The sequence below is a fragment of the Apodemus sylvaticus genome, chromosome 3 (assembly GCF_947179515.1).
Source record: "Apodemus sylvaticus chromosome 3, mApoSyl1.1, whole genome shotgun sequence".
In the NCBI taxonomy this organism is placed as follows: Eukaryota; Metazoa; Chordata; class Mammalia; order Rodentia; family Muridae; genus Apodemus; species Apodemus sylvaticus.
Window position 1 is genome coordinate 59867909 of NC_067474.1, and position 16132 is coordinate 59884040.

The 16132-nt window shown below is 52.3% G+C and overlaps 2 protein-coding genes across 2 annotated transcripts in view; both read right to left on the bottom strand.

Moving 5' to 3' along the window:
* Window positions 1-1100, bottom strand: part of Trim14 (tripartite motif containing 14) — a 25251-nt gene extending 24151 nt beyond the window's left edge. Inside the window, exon 1 of the mRNA XM_052176450.1 lies at window positions 721-1100. Coding sequence (XP_052032410.1) covers window positions 721-924 — 204 coding nt within the window. The 5' untranslated portion in view covers window positions 925-1100. The remainder of the gene's footprint in view (window positions 1-720) is intronic.
* A 647-nt stretch (window positions 1101-1747) lies between these two features.
* Window positions 1748-16132, bottom strand: part of Coro2a (coronin 2A) — a 53670-nt gene continuing 39285 nt past the window's right edge. The window contains exons 4-12 of the mRNA XM_052176451.1: window positions 13783-13932; window positions 11305-11484; window positions 10245-10361; window positions 8776-8880; window positions 8039-8135; window positions 6908-7020; window positions 6577-6667; window positions 5322-5593; window positions 1748-4008 (exon numbers count right to left, since the gene is read on the bottom strand). Coding sequence (XP_052032411.1) covers window positions 3877-4008; window positions 5322-5593; window positions 6577-6667; window positions 6908-7020; window positions 8039-8135; window positions 8776-8880; window positions 10245-10361; window positions 11305-11484; window positions 13783-13932 — 1257 coding nt within the window. The 3' untranslated portion in view covers window positions 1748-3876. The remainder of the gene's footprint in view (window positions 4009-5321; window positions 5594-6576; window positions 6668-6907; window positions 7021-8038; window positions 8136-8775; window positions 8881-10244; window positions 10362-11304; window positions 11485-13782; window positions 13933-16132) is intronic.

A 16132-nucleotide genomic window follows, 5' to 3' on the forward strand; every position in this document is an offset into this window, starting at 1 on the left:
GTAAGGCAGCCTGCTGGGGGGTCCTGCTTTCTCTAGCGGCGGCGATTAACAAGCATCTGCTGAGGGTGGGAAGGGGCGGGGACAGTGGTGTGTTTGCATAGGGGGAGGAGCCGGATTCAAGGCAGGAAGAGGATCTTATTGACTCTGCAAAATGATATATACCATCAGGCCCCAGTTCAGAATGGCCTTTTATGAACTCCAGGGTCCTGAGACGATTCCAGGCTTCAGGGAGCACACACATACATACAGTTTTCTTTTTCTACAAATCTGGTCTTTTGAGATAGTCTCTCTACACAACACAGGTTGGCTTTAAACTCTCAATTTCCCAACTTCATCCTCCCTAGTGCTCTGCTAGACGAACGTGTCCCCTCCACCCCACCCCACCCCGTCCCCGACCCTCCGCGTCGTCTTTGACTCTGGTTGGGGGAGCTGCCCTAGCAGAAGCGGTAGAGGACGTGTGAGTACCAACTAGCTCCGAGCCTCCCAATACCCAAGACAATGCCCCAAGTCAATCTTGGGAAGCTTCGCTGGTGGTTTGAGCAACCTTTGCACTTCCATGGGGTTCTGCCACCCGATCTTACGTCTACTATCTAGGGGACCTCAGGGCCCCCTTAAGTTTCCCGGTCCTAAAGTGATTTAGCGGTAAGACATGGGCTGGCGCTCCCTCGACAGTTACTCAGCCCGCCCAGACCTGCGGTGCACGCCCTCGCGGCTTCCCACCTGCACGCGCGCAGCCTCCTCCTCGGCGAGGCCCACCGGGTGGCCGCGGTGCGCACCCAGAACCGGGCAGAGCGCGCACACGCAACGGCCGCAGCGGCGACAGAAGAGCTCAGCCGGGCGTTCGCTGTGCTCCGGACAGCGCCAGCCACACGCCCCGTCGGGCTGAACGGGCGCCGGCACCTCGGCAGTCCAGCTCGCCGCCATTCTCCTGTGCAGTGTGGTCGGGTTGGGTTGATGCAGAAATCGAAACCTTGCTCGGGGCGGGGCGGGCGACCCAGCTCCCAGTGGCAGGCTGGAGGGGCCATGACCTGCTGGAGAGTTGATGCTTGATTCCGCCTAGTGCTGGATCTGCCGCACAGCGCCCTTCCACCCTTTGTCACCCTGAGGAGGAGGAGGCTACTCTAGATGGGAACACGGGTGTTTGCACGGATGGGCTCACTAGAAGGTGGGCTTCCTGCTTGGTGATGGGCTGGGCTTCTGGCAAACTGCGGAGATGCGTGGAAGATGGTGTGACCTGCCCAGAGGGCCCACATTCCTACACCCCACTTTTTTTTTTTTTCTGTAGTGCATCCTCCCTATGGTCAGTCTAGCTGGGGCAGACAGGGCGGAAGCGAATTTGGAACTGACTTCCAGGAAACCCCAATTATCTCCAGGCTAAAACTTCAAAGCCCCAGGCCCTGAAGATGCTCTGATCTCTCTTGCCCCATGGGCGGATGATCCACCCTGTTTCCAGCCTGGGGATTTTGCAGTCCCTGCCTGAGGTGTAGCTGCTGCTTACTGTCACCATTTACTTCACTTGGAGGCTTGGCCTATCTCCTCCTCCAGGAAGCTTCCCTTCTCCAGAGCAGCCTGACCACGCTGCCCCATCCTGTCCCTCACAAATTCTCTCAACCGAGAGCGGAAATGCATGGTATTAGGGTATTAGGACTTTACTGGCCAGTTTGCCAACCAGGGTATCATCTGGTCCAGACACCTAGTGCTAAATCGGTATGGGTAGAACGAATTAACAAAAGGAAATCGCCAAGCATTGCAGTATCAAGTCTGGTGTTTTATTATTTTGGTTGAGGCAGAGTCTCAGACTCTTTGTCCAGGCTGGTCTGAAGTTCTCAATCCTTCTGCCTCAGCCTTCCACACACTGGGATTACAGGTGGGAATTACCACCCACGGTTGATTGTCATATTCTTCCATTGCATGATTCTGTGTCTATTTTAACTTTATTTCTTAATTATTTTTCTTTTTTCTTTCTTTTTTTTTTTTTTTTACAAAGGTACAAGGAAGGAATTTGAGAAACATTCAAACAATCATTCAAATGGCTTCAGGCACGGTTTCATATGAAAAGTATAGGTCCATTTCTCGATTCCTGTTTTCCCTCTGGGACACGACCTCAAGTTTTATTCCAGGAAGTATAATTATTCTAGAGTTGAGGTGGGTACAAGCTCATCTCCAAGCGCTCTTCCTCATCCACACAAAGTTCCTGAGTCAACAGAAAGGGAGTTCCCAAGGCATGGAGGAAGGAGATGTGGGCTGCTTTGCGGCTCGGGCGGACACTGTCTTAGCAGGCAGTGTGGCTCTGATAGCTCAAGAACATAATATAATCTTTAAAAAAAGATGACTTAAATATCCCTCTCCCTTGCTATGAAATAATTTAAATAATTTATTCTAGATGTAAAAAAAAAAACCCAACAAAACAAGAAACAACAAATGAATTTGTTCATAGCCGCCTGTGACCTGCTCCTGAATGTGAGGTCTGGGTCTGGGTCCCTTACAGGGGGGATAGGTGTTGCTTTGAGGGATGGTGCTATACAGGGCTGTGATGGGAAGCTCCCTGGACCCTACCCCTAGCCATATATAAGTGGCAGCCAGTGTTTGGGGGCTGGTTTCTTCACTATGATGCTATCCTGCCTTCTGAACATGGGGGTGGGGCTTTACAAACGGACATACTGGTCACAAACGAAAGGAGAGGGAGCGAGAGCCCTACCCCAGGAGCTCCAGGTCCCTGTCATGGCCTGGAGCCTCTTCCTCAGGAGCTCGAAGAAGGCGAGCATAGCTCTAGGTATACAGTCCTAGGGTGGTGTAGGGGTGGAGAGCAAACCAAGGAGCACAGGACTCTGGTGTGTGCAGAGACCAGCGACCGTGAGTGGGGTCATGTGGGAGTCGGCTTCGTACTGCTTCCATTGCCAATACAGGAGTAGGATGCTAGCCAAACGTGTCTCCATCCCCATGTCACCTAGGCCGCTTGTCCAGAGGGCCACACCCTCCACTGCAGGGTCAGCTTCAGTGGGCAGGTCTTGTCATCAGTATGTGCATCCAGAGGGGTGCTAACAGACAAGGGTCGAAGCCTGTTAGCCTGGATGGTCCCTGCAATTCTCAGAGCTCCAGCACAACCTTGAGTGATGGGGAGAATACTATCTGTCCAGGGGGGAAAGCGGGAGGGGAGGGGGGAACTCTGCTTGTCCAGGGGGCATAGGGGAGGGGGCACCTCCTGTGGTAAGCCTTGTCTCAAGTTCTTCTCAGGCACCAGCTGGGCTTACCGTGCACCAAGAAAGAAAAGAGCCTCAGAACCGGACACAAGACACACCAGGGAGGGCCGCAGACTGGCAGACCAGGTGCCAGCCGGACCCATGTTCTCACCCCGTGCCCTTACTGGTGGCTGGCCCCGGGGCTTTGCCACATCCAGTGCTGTGCCCCCTCCCTCCCAGAGGACTTTAGATACCCTGGGTGGAAGCCCGTTTCTGCCCTCCTGGAGTCAACAGACTTGGACTCAGCTCCGAGGGTCTGTGTCCCCATCTATGGAATGATCTAACGACACATGGCTGGTTCTGGCTGGAAGGATGGGTTTGGCCGCCTGCCTGCGGTTTAGAATTGGGTCACATCTTCACTCTGGGAGGTCATAGCTCCTCACCAACCCTTAAAACCAGAAGTCAGCAGAAGGCAGGGCGTCATCTAAACCAGCCAGGGCAGGACCTGCAGCTTCGAGAAGGCGACAGGAAAGCGGCACCATGTCCCCACTGGGTTCTCTTTCAGCAACTGAGAGTTTTGTTTTCCTAGTATAAAATATAGAAATAGTGGTTGTTCTCGGGGACTTGCAGTTTGGTTCTGGACCTCTCTGCAGAGCCTAGCGGTGTCCCTGAGGGCAAGGATGGAGGAGATCTCTGCTCAGAACTGTCCTAAGATCATCCGCAGGTTTTTTATCTCCAGTTCCAGCTGCTTGGTCTGGACCTCTCTCTGGATTAACAGCTCCCGGAGCCTCCGGATCTCCTCCTGTTGCCGGTAGAACATCTGCAGCAGCTGTGAAGCACAGTACAGAGGGTGTGAGGTCATCTGGGTGGCTGGGACAGGCAACAGCACAGAGAGACCAAGCCACACACTTTTTTTTGTTTTTGTTTTTTTTGGATTTGGTCTTTTCGAGACAGGGTCTCTCTGTATAGCCCTGGCTGTCCTGGAACTCACTCTGTAGACCAGGCTGGCCTCCAACTCTGCCTCCCAGAGTGCTGGGATTTAAGGCGTGTGATACCACCGCCCGGCTGAGGCCAAGCCACACACTTCTGACTTGGTGACAGTGGTTAAACTATTAGCAAGGGACCGTCACTTCTCAGGTGTGACGAAAACCTTGCTTGCTTTGCCCAACAGTGAAGTTCAGATTGTTTGTATCCTATTTCTCCTTCCCAGATCCTGAGGGGTAGAGCAAAGGGTATTTGGACCTGAAGCCTGAAAACTTTTTTCCCTCCCCCATCACAGGACTGTGTAGTTAATATTAACTTAGCAGGATCTAGGATCACCTGTGGAGTTTGTAGATTGAGTTAACAGAAGGGGAGGAGCCACCCTAACTGTGGGTAGCACTAACAGGCGGGGATCCTGGGCTGAAAGCTGACAGCCAGCATCCATCTCTCTCCGCCTCCCGCTTGGATGCCCTGTAACCCGCTGCTCTACGCTCCTGCTGCCGTGCCCACTTCACCATGCTGGGCTGCACCATGCTGGGCTGCGCCCCGGAACCGTGAGTCCAAATACACTTTAAGTTACTCCTGCCAAGTGTTTTGTCACAGTGGCAGCAGCAACAACAATAAAAAGTTGCTTACACAGGCAAGTTACCTCTCTGTCCTGAGTCTGTTTTCTCCTCTGGGAAGTGAAAACTAATCCCTTACCATAATTAGCACTGTACAAAATTAGATGCTTGGCACCCTGAGGGTCTCTGCTATTCCCCCCAAGTACCTGTGACACCTCCTTAGGGTGGCAGTTTTAGTCCCTCTGTTTTTGGTGTGGGAACTGAAGCTGAGGCTGTTTCCATTAGCAATCTGTCCACAGCGGTATCACCCCTGACCTGCATACAGTAGTTGTTTAATGCACACGGGCTCGCAAAACAAGTCTCTAAAACTTAGTGCGGTACTAGGGCCATAATGGTACCAAGTCATATCTTCTGCATTTCACAGATAGTCCTCATCACTGTATTATACACATCCATCATCTTGCATATGGCTGCTGTTGAGAGAGAGCCCGTGTGGTGACTGAATTCCTTGAGTTAAGGCCCAGGCAGGCCGTGCAGCTGGCTGCCTTCTGTCTTGGCCCATCACCCTCTCCCAGCCTGCAGGCCTCTCCCCTCCTACCTCATTTTCTGTCTTTGGTGGGGGGCATTCAAAAACATCAAAGCCATTAGTGAGGCAGGCCTTCTCCTCCAGCTGATGCTCCACAGCCCACTTTGGTACCTTCTCCTCCAGTATCGAGAAGGGCGCCTGGTCACCATCTTCGGCCGGCTGCGAAATGGGTTCTAAGGGCTGAGGTGAAACTTGGACCATAGAATTGGAGAGGGGACTCTCTGGAGGCAGAGCCTGGGAGTCCAGCAGCTCGGAGCCAGGTCTAAGGGACATCATGATAGGCCCTGGGGGTGGAAGCAAGAGGCTGTGAGGAGGGCTGAGTGGTCATGGGTAAGTGGCTATGGACACAGGCAGGCACTAGAAACACGGCAGAGGCTCTGTAGATAGGCATGGACCCATCCCACGGCAATCGGGTACCAGCACGTGAAGCACGTGTGTGGGGAAAGGAAGTTGGCACGTAGGAATGGCATAGCGCTCTTCCTACATACACTGGAGCTGCCTCCGGATGCCTGGGCTCCTCAGATGAAGGAGCCCTCTCTCTCCCTTCTACCCCTAGACAGGGTCTTACTCTAGTTCTGGTGGCCATGTATTCACGGTCGTCCTGCCTCTGCTCTCCCAAGGCCATGAGCCACCCTGCCTGGCCTTGACTTTGCTTTGTAAAGAAAGACCCACTATCTTCTGCTATTTATCAAGGAAAAAAAGTTGTTTGTTGACATCTTCGGGCAAGCGCTGCAGACACAGGAGATGGGTACACACAACTGAGACGAGGTATGTAGTAGTGGCCTCCTATGCTCTAGGGATACATGAAGTAAAGTGGGGGGGGTGCTGTGGAGGTGCAGACAGAGCCTGCATTGGCTTCTTTCTGCTTACAAAAATGGAGCAGAATCCAGTCAGGGCGTGGCCTATTGCCTAGAGAATCTTGGACCACAGAATAATCAGAGGACATGGTGAAGGGGGGAGGAGTATGGCTGAGGTACCCAGACACTCTGAGTCACAGTGGCAGTTTTTCCATGGAGTGACGTCCTCTTGACCAGGAGGAGTTTAAGGACCAGGCAGACAAAGCCTGCCTGCTCTCCTGGCATTATATATAACCAGTCACAGGGTGGGGATGGGGCTAGGGGTAGGGGTGGGGGGCGGCAGGGCTGGCTGACCAGGCCCTGTCCCTAAAGCACACGATGAAAGAAAGATCCAGGCTAACTGGCTCAGCTACTTAGGCCCTCCAGGACTCCAGGTTCCCAGCCCGGTGGCCTCGCCCAGCCTCCCTCACCTCTGTTCATTCCGCTAAGCCACTCGTGAGCTGTCAGGGAGGGCTGGGCAGCCGCGGTGGGCGGGTAGATGTCCTCTTGGTAGGATTCTGACTGTAGAAGAAATGGGGACAGTGAGCATTGGGGTGTGAGGAGCCCTGGGGCAGAACACAAAGGCTCTTGGGCAGCTGAGGGGCAGAGGTGGGACAGGGCTCAGCGTTCCGGGTCCCAGGGCAGGTCACACTGACCGTGATAAGGGCTCCCACAGTACGGGCTGGTTTCTGGGATTCTGACACCCGGGAGTCTGAGTTCCTCTAGGTGGGTATCTCCCTGAGACAGACCCACCACACTTACCCTCCGGGGTACAATCATGGACACCGGCTCGATGAGGCTTTTGGTTGTGATCAGTTTATAGAAGCGGAAGATCTCGCAGGAAGACACATCGAGACCTCTCTTTGGCATGATACCTGTGGCCAGATGGGGAAGAAGAGATGCGAAAGCCTGGCCTGACTACGGCTGCAGAGACCCAGTGGGTGAGGCAAAGGCAGACTGAACACCTATGATTAGAAGCCGCCCTTCCCCCATATCTCCTCTGCGAACAGCTCCTGACCAGTAGCTGTGCCGGGCTGCCCTGAGCCAGGGAACAAGAGCAGGATTCCACAATTAAGCAGTGCCTCCACCTTCCTTCAAGGTTTAACTCTTTTAACTGGATAGTGAAGTCAGTCTACTCTGCTCGAAGGTCCCTACATCCGTCCTCATAGGCCTAGAACCTAAATGCTCTCATAGGCCTAGAACCTAAATGCTTATTTTGTATTTTATTTTTGAGACAGGACCTCACTGAGCCACGGCTGGCCTCAAACTTGTTATGTAGCAGAGAGTGGCCTTGAACTCTTGACCCCCCTCCCCCCAGCTTCTATCTCTTGAAAGCTCAGATTACTGGTAAATACAGCACAAACCCCCCCCCCCTTTTTTTTTTGAGGCAGGGTCTTGCTGTTATAATCCAGGCTGATCATAACCTTCTGATACTTGGGCCTCAGCCTCCCGAGCCTAGGATTACAGATGTGTATCATTATACCCGGCTTTCTAAATGTTCCTAATTTAGGCCACTTCAGGTTTTTTTCTTCTTCTTCTTCCTTTTGTTTGTTTGATACAATGTCACACATAAACTTGCCATGACTGCAAACTTATTACACAGATGGGGATGACCTTGAACTCCTGATCCTCCTGCCTCCATCGGCCAAATGCCTTAGGAATCTGGTGATGCAAGAGCCAGCACCAGAGGCAACGCTTCGGACTTCCAGAGCCCAGGACCCCAGCATGCCTTACTGGTCATAACTCGTCTAAGCTTCAGTGCTGATACTGGCATCAGGAAACAGATGGATAGAACCCACAGACCCTTTGTCCTCCCTGTCTGATGTTTTCCTGCACCAAGCCCTACCCCTGGCGCCCTGACCCCCACCCACTTGGCTTTGGAGTGCCACTCACCGATCCCCTTCTGTGGGTTGTAGGAGCGGTACTCAGTCAGGTAGGTCAGGTGAGGCTTCTCAGTGCTCACCTCATAGTAGCGGATGTTCCCGTCTCCCTGGGGAGGGCAACCCGGAGAGTCAGAGTCGGGCCGAGTGCTGCACGGGCCCTGCTGACTAGTAATACCCTGACTTTCAGAGTGGACGGATTGATGGACTGATGACATACAGGGATGCCAGAAAGCTCTGGCCTTGCCAGTTGCCAAGGCTAAGTCCCTGACCGACAACCCCAGCCCACCCACATTTCTCTTGTGCAGAAGCCCTAAGAAAATTCCCATGGCAACCACGAGGAAATCAGGATGATTGGCCTCAGAGACCATCCTGGCTCTCAGCCACAGGGACATTTTCCACTGTCAGAGTCACTTGGAGGTGCATACTGAATAGGGAACAGGGATTCTAGACATGGGACATCCCATCCCAAGGAAAGCTATTCTGCTTCAAATTTGAAGAATCCCTGTTGAGAACCACCACCTGGACTGGGAGTTTGGGAGGAACAAGCTTGAGTGGGTGGGGTCACACCAAAGCCCCGGCTTCAGGTGGCCTTAGGGAGCTAGGAAGGAAGGGAGTGACAGCTGTCTTCTCCACCCTGAACCTCCCAGGACCCTAGGATGTTCTGACCACCCATGGAGCTAAGCTTAGCATGTTCTATCTCCAGTATCGGGGGTCCAGAGAGCTGCCGCCCTCCGATGCCAGACTGACCTTCCCCACAATATACAGCATGCTGGTGTCCGAGTCGAAGAAGGGAAACAGCACACCAGAGGAGCCGTCCAGGTCCTCCTCGGTGAGGGGCACAGAAAGGTTGTCCTGCAAGGGAAGGGAGACCGTCACTGCTGGAGGACCACTCCTGGAACCCCTGTTGGTTCCTGAGACTCTACTGCTGCCCTGGGTGTGTATGAGTGTGGTCATTGTTTGAGATAGAAAGCTTGCTGTTCTATAGGGCCTGTTTTAGAAAGAGGTTCTGGTTCTCAAGATGGAGTCTGTGGATTACTCTCTGGAGGACATGATATTTAGCCAGTACTGTCCCACCCCATTTTGTCAGCATTTTATAAAAAAATTATTTTTTAATTTTATGTGTGTGGGTGCTCTGCCTGTACGTTGAATGTCTGTACACATTCATGCAGTGCCCAAAACCACCAAGGGAGGGCGACAGACTCTCTGAAACTGGAGTTATAGTTGAGAGCTGCCACGTGGGTGCTAGGAACCAAACCCTGGAGCTCTGCAAGAGCAACAAGGGCTCTTTGCCCCCGAGTCATCTGTCAGCATTCTGTTCTGTTTTTTTCTTTTTAAAGATTTATTTATTTATTTTGTATATATGAGTACACTATAGCTGTCTTCAGACACAATAGAAAAGAGCACCGGATCCCATTAGATGGCTGTGAGCTACTGTGTGATTGCTGAGAACTGAACTCAGAACCTCTAGAAAAGTAGTCAGTGCTCTTAACTACTGAGCCATCTCTCCAGCCCAGCAATTTTGTTCTTAACAAGTCTTTTTGAAAAGTACACTTCACTCTGTAGTCTATGTTAGCCTTGAACTCAGAGCAATTCTCCTGTCTGGGATTAGTTTTTTTTTTTTTTCTTTTTTTCTTTTTCCAGCATTGAAAACCAAACCCAGGGAGTCATGCTATTAGGAAAAACACCCTACCACTGAGCTACATATACAAGTCTCTTTTAAAACAGAGCTGAGAGAAGGTGTTGAGGCTGGCCCTGAACTCATTGTCCCTGTAACTAAGGCTTTCTAGTACATAAGTTTTCATATGGCAGACTCGAACTTAATATGTAGCTCCCAATCTTCCTACCTTCATCTCCAAGTGCTGTGTCTGGCTTTCCATTTATTTTAACAGATGAAGGAGACAGATGGCTGTATCCCTGGGAGGTGGGAGGCCCTGCATTCTGTCCCCTGCACTTGAAAACACCTAACAGAACAGCTCACCTTCCTCCACCGTGGGCCTATATGAGCACTGGACCTGCTCTCCAGATGTCCTGCCCCCAGCCTCTCTAGGGACCCCACCTCCTTCCTGAGTAATGAGATTCGCAAGGCTGGCTGTGCCCTGTCTGTCCCTGGCCCTCAGCCCTGCTGCCTGCTGACTGTGAGGCTTAATGAAGAGATACCCACGTGAGGGAAGGGAGGCGGGGCTGAGCTGCAGGGTGATGGAGAGGTGCAGACTCACCTGGTCCCACAGGGCCATCTGCCGGTTGTTCCACCGGGAGGTGCCCGTGGATAGCAGCTTCTTGAGGTTCCCCAGAAACAGGACTTTGTTGGCCCGGTGCCCCTTGTAGCTGGCTTCCTGGAGGGATGGGTGTGGTCAGCGTTGGAGAGCTGTGGGGAGGGGACTCCCAGCTGCAGGTGGGGCTCCTGCCTCCCCACTTGGCTCCTGTGCAACCTTGGTTGAAAGGCCTCCTTCCAGGAAGCTGTCAAGTGAAACCTCCCATTCTATTGAGAGCTGCTTCTGAATCGAGTCAGGCAAACCTCTGCCCTCTCTGCTTTTTTCTTTTTCTTTTCTTTTTTCTTTCTTAAAGGCTTATTTATTGTTATATGTGAGTACACTGTAGCTGTCTTCAGACACACCAGAAGAGGGCATCAGATCCCATTACAGACAGTTGTGAGCCACCATGTGGTTGCTGTGATTTGAACTCAGGACCTCTAGAAGAGCAGTCGGTGCTCGTAACTGTTGAGCCATCTCTCCAGCCCTCCGCTCTTTTCTTGATACGGGGCCTCATGATGCAGCCCCGTAAGGGTTGGCCTTGAACCCTTACTCCTCCTGTCTCAAGATTAAAATAAGTGCCACCATAGCAGCTCCATCGTGAGCACTTACCCTGAGTGGGGCAGAAGGACACGGCTGTGTACTGGCACTTGAATTGTCCTGTTTAATGACTTCAATGAGGAAGGAGGAGCAGTCCACTGCAGCTTCTGAGCAGAGGCTCAGAAAGCAGAAAGTACTGGCCTAAGGTGGCTCCTGACCCCTGCCTAGTGACAGAGATGAGGCACATGGCCAGCTCTGAGGTGAGGACAGGCTCACAGTCCACCTCTCTACACAGGCTAGTCATTTCCTTCCTCTGGCCTTAGTTTCCTCATCTGTAGATTGGATACAGCATATCTGAATATCCCCCTGCTCCAATGATGCTGAGGCCAGCTAGGGAGGCTGCCTCCAGAGGCTGGGCCCGGCTGCTGGTCAATGCTGTCTGTCACCCCATTCTCAAAGTAGCCCCGAACCTCGCCCCAGCACAAACCTGGAGGACAATCCCTAGTCGGGGGTCAACAATCCGAATCTTGCGATCCTTGCAGGTGGTGGCCAGCATGCTGCCGTTGGTGTTGAAGGACATGGAGAGGATTACATCTTGGTGACAGTTGATTGTCCTCACCGGCCCAGAAATCACAGATTCCTTTGTGTCCAGGTTCCACACCATCACCTGCCCGGCAGAGTGCTGGCTCTGAGCACAGTGGCCACTCCTCCCAGCCCCCACAGACACACAACAGTAGGCAGCGGTGAAACACAGTACTCCCAGGAGGGAAGGTGCAGCCAGCAGCCAGGATGCTCATGAGGGGTGGGGCTGAGGCTGTGTGCACTGCAGGATGCTGCGGGAGTCAGGCAGTCTAGCAGAAGAAAACCCACCACCAGCCTTTGAGCAACAAAACATTTCTGTGGGGAGGGCCTGAGGTGTGAGGCTTTGTCAGGAGTAGCACACCTCACTTTCTGTTCACAACCAGGAATGTCAAGGGAGCCTGCCTATGGTGTGAGGGACACTTCCAGAGATGTAGCCACACCCACCTCCTCCTCAACAGATAAACAAGCATTTCTGACCAGAACCTTCCAAGGGCTTCTGCCTCTTCTGGATCTGAGAGGTTCCTGAAGTGCCTCTGTGATTCCCAACAGAGTCAGCAGAGAAGAATTGAAATACCATTTGCACTGGCTGGTTTTGTGTGTCAACTTGACACAAGCTGGAATTATCATAGAGAGAGGAGCCTCCCTTGAGGAAATGCCTCCATGAGATCCAGCTGTAAGGCATTTTCTCAATTAGTGACCAAGGCGGGAGGGCCCATTGTGGGTGGTGCCATCCCTGGGCTGCTAGTCCTGGGTTCTATAAGAAAGCAAGCTGAGCAAGCCAGGGGAAGCAAGCCAGTAAGCAGCACCCTCCATGGCCTCTGCATCCACTCCTGCCTCCAGATTCCTACTCTGTGTTAGTTCCAGCAGTGTGGAAGTGTAAGCTGAATAAACCTTTTCCTCCCCAACTTGCTTCTTTTTTTTTAAATTTTATTTATTATTATTATATCTAAGTTCACTGTAGCTGTCTTTAGACACACCAGAAGAGGGAGTCAGACCCCATTACAGATGGTTGTGAGCCACCATGTGGTTGCTGGGATTTGAACTCAGAACCTTTGGGAGAGCAGCCAGTGCTCTTACCCGCTGAGCCATCTCACCAGCCCTCCAACTTGCTTCTTGGTCATGATGCTTTGTACAGGAAAAGAAATCCCTAACTAAGACAAATTGGTACCAGGGACAGGGGTATTGCTGTGATAGGCCTGACCATGTTTTTGTTTGGAGGAATGTGGGTTTTGGGACCTTGGAAAAGCAGTGGAATTCTTCAAGTTGGGCTTAATGGGCCGTCCTAGTAGGAATATGGAAGATCCTAGTAGGAATTTGTAGCTGGGTATGATTTGAACTGTGCAGACCTGGCCCAAGAGGTTTCAGGGGAGAATTTCAGAACATGACCTAGAGACTGTTTTTTGTGGTATTTTGGTGAAGAACATGGCTGCTTTTTGCCCTTGTCTTAAGAGTCTACCAAGGTCTAAGGGAAAGAGACTTATATTAATTGCATTGATAAAGGAAGTCTCAAAAAAGTCCAGCAGACTGTATTCTCTGGCTAAGTCTCACAAAGAGCGTTCTGAGCAAGCGGAGCAAGCTTAGAAAGGAAAAATATAAAATATATGGTTCAAGTATTAAAGGGGCACCAGGAAGTGAAATGGAGCTGAACCCTGTGTTCTAGGAGATAACAGATGAAGGGAGTGGGACCACCAATGCACTCTGTCTGTAGACTGGGGCTCAAGACACTAAGCCCAAGGAGATCCGTGGGACATTCCCACATAGGTCAGAGATGACTGTAACAGGCTCTGAGTCTCCAGTGCTGAGAACGGTCCGTCTGGGCACTAGGTGGAGGTGGGGAGCATTAGGAGGGCTCAACTCAGCCCCCTGAGGATGACTGCAGCAGACTGAATCCTGATCCTCAAATGACTTCTCTGTCAACAAGGTCTTTATTTTTTGGTTTTTCGAGACAGGGTTTCTCTGTATAGCCCTGGCTGTCCTGGAACTCACTCTGTAGACCAGGTTGGCCTCGAACTCAGAAATCCACCTGCCTCTGCCTCCCAGAGTGCTGGGATTACAGGCGTGCGCCACCATGGCCCGGGTATGTCAACAAGGTCTTAACAGATGCAGTTGACAGACATGAGGCCACAAGAAATGAGGGAGGCTTCTCAATCTAACTGTAAGAGGAAGCAAGGACACACACACACACACACACACACACACACAGGGCTGTGTGGTGGAGGCAGAGGCTAGGGTGATGGAGAGGTGTGGAAGGGCACTTCCCCAGGCCTGTGGAAGCAGTAGGCTGCCAACACCTTGCCTGAGTCTTTCAAGTAGACAGAACTCTCAGAGAAGCTTCTAGAAGTGCCAGTGTGTGGTCTCCTGCGTACAGGAGCCTCAGACTCACCTTGTAGTCATAGCCAGCACTGAAGAGAATGTTGGCAGTCGTGGGGTGCCACTCCACCAGCCCCACCCGGCGTGCATGACCGATCAGCTCCTTCCTGTAGGCTGTGAGGTTCCTTGTCAACAACTGCTTCGGGATATTCCAGATCTTAATCTGGAGGGGAGACACAGGCAGGAGTGTGAGCTGGGGGCATCTCGGGGCTGTCGCCATCCTAAGCCATAGATTCCCTAGTGCCTGGCAGAAGGACCTTGTTGTTGCCGTCCCAGCCCAGTGGAGGTGAAACTGGAGACTCCCTAAGCAGGCCTGGTCTCGACTGGAAAGCAGGCCTCTCTCTCAAACCTGTCCCGGGGGTTTGACCATCACCACGACCTGAGCTGAGCAGGTAGGGTGGACTGAAGATGGCAGGGGCTACATGGCAAAGGGTAAGGTCTCCGTCATGGGAAAATACACCGGGGAAAGCTGCAGGGGGCGTGGCGCCCAGGAAGTGCTGTGCATGCGCTCTTTACATTCCGTTCTGCAGGGTTCTCCGTTGGTGCTCAGATCCTATCCCAAAGACACGCAGGTTTCCCATGCGGCTTTGCTTACAGCCCAGGGACAGTTACTTCCTGGTTTGGGCCTTGACATCGGGCCATGAGCTCTACTTGCTCTGTCTGTGGGGCTGGAGGGAGGTAGGTACTGGACTTTTCTGTGTGTCCTGAAGGAAGCGGCACTTACCTCATCCTGGGGGAGGAGGAGCAGGGAGCACTTTGCAGGATGCACTTACTCACCTTGGGGTTGTTTTCACCCAGCACCCCACCACCCCCTGTCATCCTGTTCCTTCCCCTCTCCCAGAGCAGGCAGAAGCCTTTCAGGAAGACCAGGTAGGGTGTGGTAATTCGGACCTGTGATCCCAGCACTAGGAGGGAGGGTCTACAGTGGGAGGATTATAAATTCAAGGTCAGCCTAGAATACACTGAGATCTCCCTGTCTCAAAATAACCCCCCAATTAAAACAATAATAACCAAACATCCTATTTCTAGCCCCCAAAATATCTTTTAGGGAATTCTTGGAGCAGGCCTTAAAGGGGAGGCTTGAGGGGGGCAGCCATGCTGCTCCACCATGTCTTGCAGAAGCCTGAGGGGTGGAGACCAGCCAAGTTCTCAGGCCTGACTGCGATCTCTACGTGAAACTTTCTGTGCTGACACAAAGCCTTGCATACAACCCAGGCTGGCCTTGAACATGAGATCTTCCTGCCTCAGCCTCCAGTGTGCACCGCCCCCAGCCTTCTCAGTGTCCTCTGCCTTTCTTCTCCCCTGCTTGCTTCCATAATGAATTCTCTTTCTCTTTTTGCCGCAGCTGTCAGGCAGCCCTGAGCTCAATTAGGAACTCGGTGGCTGCATCCTGCATCACTGACACATTTCTAGTAATTTCTGCCATGTGTGGTCACATCTCTCAAGGGAAGCGGCACAGCTGAGGGGACAGAGAACAGGCTCCGAAGTCAGGCAGGCCTCGGGTCTGAAGCCAGTTCTGCAGCCTGTGCTGTGCAACGTTGGGAAAGTTGCTGTGTCTTTCTGATCCCCAACTTGTCTATAAAACAGCCCACTCTGTAGGGTGCTGGGAAGACAGAGGGACAGTCCGAACACAGCAGGGTGACAAGACATGCTGACTGTGGCTTTCATCCACACCCAGTCACATTTTCGTTATATATTCAGAGTGTGTTAATGCACCCATTTGCCACTGGGTATCCGGAGGTCTGAGGACAACTTGTCAGTTCTCTCTTGCTACTGTGTAGGTTCAAGAGATCCATACGAGGGTTGTCAGGCTTGGCAGGAAGTGCCCCCACCCCCACCCCAGCTGTCTCTCAGGAGCATCCATACTTTATTTGCCCTTTGTTTTAAGTCACAACCACTGTATCTTTGAATTAGGTGAAAAGGGATAAAAAATAATGCCGGACATTGTGCGGACACAGTCTGTGCGCCTGGCATGGTACTTGAGCTCAGCTCACTGGGGGTTGGGTGTATCAGAGACAGCTGTGCTCTCAGCTTCCCAGGAGGTTGGAACAGGAGGATTGCTTGAATCTAGGAGTTCACCCCCAGTGACACAGAGAGTTGGGCTTGGTTAGCCTCTTGGGATGGATTTGGGTCTATGTTCACATAAGCCCCTTCCTTGTCCCTCATTCATTCACTGTGGCATGGTCACATGGCCTGATACTTTCTGGTCTCCTCACAGCATGTCCAAATCCCCAAGGGTGGAGGCTCCTCTAAGAACACTAGTCTCGCTGGGTTTTCATGAAATGGGCAGAAGCTATGACACCCATTTTAGAGGAGGGGAAACTGAGGCCCTTAGAGAGGTGCCACGGATCCCATGTCCCACA